At 32.9% G+C, this 8,814-nt stretch overlaps 1 protein-coding gene across 1 annotated transcript in view; it reads left to right on the forward strand.

The window, feature by feature from the left end:
- LOC114338992 (phenoloxidase-activating factor 2) overlaps positions 1–2,323 on the forward strand; it is a 106,745-nt gene extending 104,422 nt beyond the window's left edge. Inside the window, exon 4 of the mRNA XM_028289620.2 lies at positions 2,057–2,323. Coding sequence (XP_028145421.2) covers positions 2,057–2,232 — 176 coding nt within the window. The 3' untranslated portion in view covers positions 2,233–2,323. The remainder of the gene's footprint in view (positions 1–2,056) is intronic.
- The last annotated feature ends 6,491 nt before the right edge of the window (positions 2,324–8,814 follow it).

Below are 8,814 nucleotides of genomic sequence, written 5' to 3' on the forward strand. Positions count from 1 at the left end.
AGAAAAAGCAATTATTACAGAGTGGTGTATACAAACATGTGGTAACTTGTAGCACCAAAATGTACACACAGGGAGGAACAAAGTCTCCGTTGGCCAGAATCGGTAGAGATGTGGGGGTGGTCCTTTGAATATTTTTTACTAGCTCATAAATCAAAAGAAAACAAGCTAGAAACAATTCTCCAAAAATGGAGCCACTTTCTCTTTTCTCAGAGATATAAAAAAACCACAAAATTAAAACACTAATACATATAAGCAAATATCTAATAATAAATAATAAACACCTACCTTATTTTAGTCTTACTAAAATTTATTTGGCCAAAAGAAAGGAAGATTTATTATCAAAAAATTAAATAGCCTGGCAAGATACGGTTAAATTGTCTGGATTTTGTGCCCCTAGTTTTCAGTAAAAACAAGTGGTATTATCAAATAGTTTTTAAAAACAAAAGTGTCTATCTACTAGATACTACTATAAGTCATCTATACATAAGATAATTTTTTAATTTGTGTGACAAGGAAATGCCAAATAATAAATAAACACCATCGTATAATAATTTTGGGTGGTGAGTAGCATGCGGTTGGCTTATCTCTTACTCACCAGAGTCGGAGTGAAGCTTTCGCCCCCGCACAGCTTTAAATACACATTCCGATCTAAACAATCACTTACATCAAAGTTTAAATATCACTAACAGTTATGCATCAGCCGCTTCAAAACAATCATTTCCACGTAAGGATCAAGCAATTGTATTTAGTGATCGCGGTAAAGCTAAACTGCAGGATTATCTTATTCCTCTGAGTACAATCGTCAACCCAAAAAATATTATTTTTTCAACTAGAAACAAAACCGCAGTAGATAATTTCATGACACAACATGGCTCTATAAAAGTACTCGGCGAAGTTATGACAGCACGAATACTTGTCTCTTCAGCAGAGAAACTAATATTTTCTAATGTATACTTTAATAGTTCAATAACGGAGTCAACCTATATTGAGTCAAACAAGGAAGAATCAAATCAAACAGCTCCAACAAATATATTACACAAGGTACCAAACACTCAGCAAACATCAAATCATCCTTTATCAAGTCCGAGCATGTCACTTACGCCTAAAAATATCCATGACCAAGAAATTACTAATACCCCTACTTATAGAAATACTTTCAATGAACCTTATTCAGCGACAATATCGTTTTCGCAAACTTCGGAAGCAATATCCTCCAACCTATCAGCACCTCTCCCACTAGATACAACTGGAGAAAACTCTAATAAAGCTGAGACATCACCACATTTTTCTGAAACAACTATTTGAGCCAATCTTGCAAATAAAACTTCAAGCTCGACTTCTGTGACTAAAAATTGTCAATTTTAAATTAAAAACAATCTTCCACTGTTGCCAGTTCTTTTTCCTCTTATCCTGGAACGAGCAGCGTGGCGTCACATAGCGTGCTGCGCTTTTCGTGTTGGATAGTTAGCGATCACAACTTTAAATTTTCATTGTAAATTAAACATTGCGATTTGAGGGTTAATATTTGGTATGTGTTGTTTCTATATGTTTCTATATGTAGACAAATGTAATAAATAAATTTAAAAAAAAATGTTAATTTCCCTATTCTTTTATAAACGTAGAAAGATGATTTTCTGGGTTTCACAAAAGTGTTAAACAACATTAAATTGAGTTACTTGTTTCTGAACAAGACGGGATTAAAACAAAATGAAAAAATCTTTTGGATCGTTACAAACTGTCTAAAAACTTACATCTTTACTAGAATCCATGGAAATTAATAAATTAAAAATAAGATATAATTATTCTGAACGACCAACCTGTAACAAACAGCTCCCCATTCTCTACCCATTCCCTCTAGACAACTTTAAATTGTAGACAACCAGTAAAATACATCATTTGAAAAATGCACCCTGGCGAAACAGGCGTTGTGACATTAATTTATAATAAATTTTGTGGAAGTATTATAAACAAATTTTTTAGTGATTTATTGTTAGATAAAAAATAATTTGCTATGAAAACAGTTTCAGAAAAATCCATTTCATTTTCCCTTTTTTAGGTATAGTCGCCTGGGGCATCGGATGCGGTGAAAAAAAAATTCCTGGGGTGTATACGGACTTGGCCGTATTCAGAAATTGGATAGACGGAGAAATGTCTAAGAAGCGACTGCCGACGACGTTTTATGATAGATCCGATCCTTTTATACCAAGGATTAAAAATGGGCAGAAACTCTAAGTAGAAAACAGCCGACGAATTTTATACGTAGGATATTTGCATTGTGTTATACAATTTAATTTTTTAAGTAATAAACAGACATAAAACTATGCATATTATTTTTATTTTTAGTATACCGATGGCAGCTTCTTGTAGTGAACAATTACATTTATTATTGGCAAAAAAGCATTTTGAGCAATTATTATGATGAACTTTTAATTTATTTCAATTGTTTATAGTCCTGTCGCTAGTAGCAGTACAAGGGCCCCCTTAATTCAGATGGACTTACCCAAGTTTTTTTTATGTATTTTGACCCGTAGAACACGAATTGTTTGGGTAACAGTCGATTTGGATGTCGATAAGATTGTTGTAAAAAAAGAACTTGAGGAATCACATAACAGCGATTTTTCGCAAAACAAAATATTTTTTTGTATTTTTTGGGTGATTCTCAGCAAAAAATGGTCCTACAAGTTTTTTCGTAGGATACATAGTTTTCGAGATAAACGCGGTTGACCTTTAAAAAAATCGAAAAAGTGCAATTTTTGAACCCGAATAACTCTTGACTAAAAAAAAATAGCAATTCTGGTTACTGCATTTGAAAGATCAAGGCAAATTCTATCGGTTTTGATTATTTGTATTGCTAAAAATTAAGTTTTTATTTGTTAAACAAAGCCATAAACACATAATGTTTTCCATGCCCAATGCATGCGTTTTAATGTACGTAGTCAACATAGAAATTGTCTGTATGCGCGCCTACTCGTTCGATTTCAAATGGGAAATGCATTGAAAACATCATTCAATCACTATGTGTTTATAGCTTTGAATAACGATAAAAAAATTAATTTTTAGCAATGACGGTAATCAAAACCGATGGAATTTGATATGAGCTTTCAAATGCGGTAAGCAGAATTGCTATTTTATTTTTCAATCAAAAGTTATTCGGGTTCAAAAATTGCAATTTTTCGATTTTTTGAAAGTTCAACCGCGTTTATGTCGAAAACTATGCATCCTACGAAAAAACATTTAAAAACATTTTTTGCTTAGACTGACCCAAAAAATACAAAACGATGTTATTTGCTATTTTTGCAAGGAAATAGTTATTTTTGTATTGTTTAATTGGCATCAATTTAATCGTCTAATTATAGTGGTAATATTAGTGAAAAATTAAAAACTGTGCAACATAAATTAAGCGAGTAATTAGAAGATATCTGGAAGCTGTTCTGCCGTATAAACAGGTTAGTCAATAATTGTTTATCGTTACCAAGGTCAAACAGCTTTAAATATGAGTGATTGCCAGAATTGTCGATCAGCTTTAGGGTCTACGCCAACAACAATGTGTGACGGATGTCGATCTACTGTTCATTTGAAGTGTGTTGGAATGCAATCCGCCGAAGATGTTAGAATGACTAGAAATAAATCACGAAGCGTTAAGATTCTTTGTAATAATTGTTCAGGAAATATTGGTAATCTTGATCAATTAAAATCTTTTTTTGAAGGCTTTAAAAATGAGTTTGAAACTAAAATGTCAGAATTAAATAAAAAGTTTGATGATCTAAGCACACAAATTACAAACCAAAAGATGTCACCACAAACTTTTGAAGAAGTTGTTTCGGAGGCAACTGAGAGGATGGTGCGAGCTCAGAATATAATTATTGTTGGTGCTCCAGAAAGTACAGGCAGTATCGATCAACGTAAAAAGCATGATGAAGAATTAGCATCCGATATTTTGGGGGTAGTGTGTGGGAATTCAACCCCACATATTCCTGTTAGCATAACCAGAATTGGCAAACCTTCACCCAATAGACCAAAATTAATGAAACTTTCATTTAACAATGCATCAATTGCAAAGGATATTCTTAAACGCAAGAACTCATTAACGGGAACCCGTTTTGATAAATTTATTATTAGAGATGATAAAACACCTAAGCAAATGGAGTATTTGGATCAGTTGAGAAAGGAGCTAAATGATCGAAAGGCTAAAGGCGAGACTGATATTACTATAAAGTTCATCAGAGGAACCCCCTCTATTGTACCATCAAAAAACTGAAACAGTCAAATTTTCTTAATTTCTCTATATCTTATACTAATATTGATTCTTTAATGGCAAAACTCAATGAATTTGTTCCTTATATGGATTTAGAGAAGCCTGCTATTATGCTTATAACAGAATCCTGGCTTAAACCACATATACCTAATTCTATCATAGATGTACAAGATTATACTATATTCCGCAACGACCGGCTTTCGACTGGAGGTGGAGTATGCATTTATGTGTTAGATTCTGTTTTTTCTCAATTTACAGTAACTGTTTTACCTTCCAATATTCCTGGCTTCGAGGCAATATGTCTTCTCTTTCATAATAAACACTTATCTTTTACGATTTGCTGTGTTTACAGACCGCCTGTTACTGCTTATAATAATTATGTTCAACTTATTAATTTTTTATCCGTTCTAGCTTCAACTTACAAAAACCTAATTATTGCCGGTGACTTCAATCATAGAGATTTAAAATGGCCACATCCTGTACCTCAAAATGCTTCATCTAGACTTCTTCTTGATTTTGTACAAGATTCACATCTCCAACAAATCGTTACTGAACCAACTCGTTTCCGTTCTGGGCAGCAACCCTCCATCTTGGATTTAATTATTACTTCTGATAATGATTTAATAAACAATCTAGAATACTATCCCCCTTTTGCTAAATCCGATCATGCAATTCTTCAGTTCCAAATGCAGTTAATTCTTGTTACTGATCCAAAAAAACTATACTCATCAAGATATTTTATTGATTATAGAGGTATTAATCATGATGTGTCACTGGTTGACTGGGCTTCCGCCCTGTCGTTACCAAATGTACAGGAAAACTGGAATATTTTTCATGAACAATGTAGCAACATCATAAAAAAGAATACAAGCTCAAGACTTATAACTACATTTCCTTCTAAACCCTGGATTAATTGGGATATTCAAAGACTGATTAAGAGAAAGAAAGCTCTTTGGCAAAAGTATCAAAGATCACGTTTGGAGAATGATTTTGTTACGCATAGGAAAGTTGCCAATCTATTGAAAACAAAAATTTGCAATGCTAGGAGAAACTATGAAAAAAATATTATAGACAGCAATAATCCAAAGAAGTTTTATAAGTATATTAGAACTTCCATAAACACAAAAGTTTCTGTTCCTCAATTAAAAACAGACTCAGGTGATATTACAAATGATGATTTGAAAGTGGCTACAACTTTTGCTAGGAGCTTTTACGGATCTTTTACTTTAGAACCTGATGGCCCGCTCCCAGACTTACATTATGAACCCGTAAATCATAGTTCTATTACCTCAGTAGAATTTTCTCCTGATGATATTTTTAAAAAACTTAAAGAACTTGACACCAACAAATCTCCAGGACCAGATAATCTTTCTCCTACTTTCTTGAAATCATGTGCAAATGCTCTTAAATATCCACTCCATTTGCTTATGGAACAATCATTCCACTCTGCTACTCTGCCACTTATTTGGAAAGAAGCACGGGTGAAACCAATCTTTAAGAAAGGAGATAAACTCGACCCCAAAAATTATAGGCCTGTTAGTCTCACTCCAGTTATATCCAAAGTTATGGAATCAATTATTGTGGATAATTTACACATATTTTTGAACCAGCATCAAATAATCCCGAACGAACAACATGGCTTTACCAGTGGAAGATCGGTTGTTACCAACTTGTTATGTTGCCTAAATGACTGGACTGCCGAAGTAGATATGGGACAGGATATTGATATTATCTACTTAGATTTTAGCAAGGCTTTCGATAAAGTTCCAAGGGAAAGGCTTTTGAAAAAATTAAACAGGATTGGAATTCGCGGGCAACTGTTAAACTGGATTTCAGCCTTCTTAAGTGAAAGAAAATTTTCAGTAAGAATACAGTCTTCAAGTAGCCCCCTATATGACGTGATAAGTGGAGTCCCCCAAGGATCTGTTTTAGGGCCACTACTGTTTAATATATTTACATCGGAGCTAAAATACATCATTTCATCAAAGTTTTCGGTTTATGCGGATGACACAAAGCTGTACAACAATCCTAAAATAAACTCTCAGTGTTTGCAAAAAGACTTGGACAGCATTTCTCGATGGTGTACTGACTGGTTGCTACCGCTTAATATAGAAAAATGTGTCGTTCTTCATCTCGGCAAGAATAACCCTCGGTTAAATTATTTTATTAACGGCACCGTTTTAAAAAAGACCGATTGTCACTCTGATCTCGGCGTGTTAATAGACTCACAATTGTCCTGGACTCCTCAAACGTTGCAACAGTGTAATAAAGCCAATCGCATGGTATATCTTATTAGTAAAGTTTTTTTCGTCCTGTGACAGTCGAACCTTAGCAAAATTGTATAAAACTTATGTGAGACCTATATTAGAATTTGCTAATTCAGTGTGGTGTCCGGTTCTTCAGCGTGATGTAAATATGCTGGAAAATGTACAGCGACGAGTAACACGGATCCCGTATTCATTGGTGCGTCCCTCATATGAAGATCGTTTAAGGATCATGGATTTAGTTCCATTATCCGCCCGCAGACTTAGAGGCGACTTAATTACAACATTCAATTCATTTCATTACGAAACTTCTTCACTCAGAAATTTCTTTACAATAAATACAGATGAGCGGTTAAGAGGCCATCCCAGAAAGCTAAGAAGAGAACTCTGCAGAACCAACATCAGGTTAAACTTTTTATCAAATAGGGTTGTTTATGCTTGGAATTCATTACCGGCTTATGTCGCTATGGCTCCTAGTACAAATAGTTTTAAGAATAGACTCGATAATAATTGATTGTATTTTTAATTTAATTATATGTAAATCAGCATAAGTGTAAAACAGCTAAGTACCAAAATTTGTTTAGCTTTTAGAGTATAATAGGATTCTAATCCTCTATTCTTATTGAATGTTAATAATAATAAAAATAATAATAATAATAATGTTTTGTTTTGCGAAAAATTGCTGTTATGTGATTCCTCAAGTTCTTTGTTTATAACAATCTTATCGACATCCGGATCGACTGTTACCCAAAAAATTCGTGTTCTACGGGTCAAAATACATACAAAAAACTTGGGTAAGTCCATCTAAATTAAGGAGGCCGTTGTATCCCCCTGGCGACAGGACTAATTGTGTTCTTTATTTATTTATAGAACACTTTATTTATTTATTTATAGATCACTATAATGTCATTTCGTATCCCACAACTTTATAATAATAAGTTTATTAGTTACAAAGATAACACCTTATTGCTAGTCTTCTTCACCACCCTGTATATTGCTCGTTTAATCGAATAAGAAGCAAAAAATTAGATAGTTAATTACTATTTTTAAGAAAAAAACGTCTGTTAAGGAATAAAACAATTTTTTGTATGAAGCTTTTAGATGGCAAATATTTCTGTCCTCTAAACGCAAAAAAAGAAAATGTGGATGAACCAGTAAATTAGGCAAGGGACCGAAGTAATTTTGGTGGCTGAAAATGACCGGAAATATATGGAAGTATGTGTCGAGAGAAGATAATTTCTTCCTTTTTCTTTTGGGGACTTCTCGCTGCAAACCTTGAGTTTTCTTTGGGACTTGTTAATAATTGTATAGGGATCATATTTTAATTAGCCTTTTCTTTACTTCAATAGTTTGCATCAAATCTTTAGACGTTAATTTGACTGACTTTTCTTTAATGCAAATGAAAGAAAATTTGCAGACATATGCATTCGCGGGAACAATACACGAATAGTCAATAATTTTTTTTTTATGTTTATGAATTTTTTAAATAACAAAAAACGATTTTAATGGAAAATGCTTAAATGCTCTTGTTTTTTACAATATACAAACTTGAACCTTTTGCGGATTGTAGCTAATGATATGAACTATACATAATTTCACTTTTTATGTTAATTTTTTACGTTATGCTTAATAAATAAACAATAAAGTTTCAACTTTTGAAGGCTTATATATTTGATTATACTGAGTGGGCCAAATAAAAGGAGCCACCCCGATATTTGGCAGTATTTATTGGATTTTAAGAAAATAAAAAAACAGGTCAATTTTTGATCTAAGGGAGACACATTTTTACGGTACAAACATCTGTCATTTGTCAACTTTCTCCCTTCCACTTCCCCCACCCCTTATTTTTAAATAGGGAATAAGGGGCGTGTGCTAGCTCATTTGAAAGGTTATTCAATTCTCTATTCAGTAATATCAACATTGACATAAAAATTTATACAGGGTGTCCAACAAAAATTATTTTAAATTAAATTAATTGACACAAAAAGAAGAATGTATGTAATTTATTTAACTCAGAATACATTCTACTGCTGATAAAAAACAGAAAACAATGTTTATTTGATAAATAAATACTGTTTGTTGCTTAAATTCAATATTCAACCTACCAAGAGGCAGATGGGTGGAAGCTTGAATATTAAAATTAAGCAAAAAGCAGTGTCTATTTATCAAAAAACATTTTTTTCTGCTTTCTGTCAGCAGTAGAATGTGTTCTGAGTTAAATTAAATTACATACATTCTTCTTTTTGTGTCAATTAATTTAATTCAAAATAATTTTTCTTGGACACCCTGTATACA

Source organism: Diabrotica virgifera, chromosome 4 (assembly GCF_917563875.1).
Source record: "Diabrotica virgifera virgifera chromosome 4, PGI_DIABVI_V3a".
Classification (NCBI taxonomy): Eukaryota; Metazoa; Arthropoda; class Insecta; order Coleoptera; family Chrysomelidae; genus Diabrotica; species Diabrotica virgifera.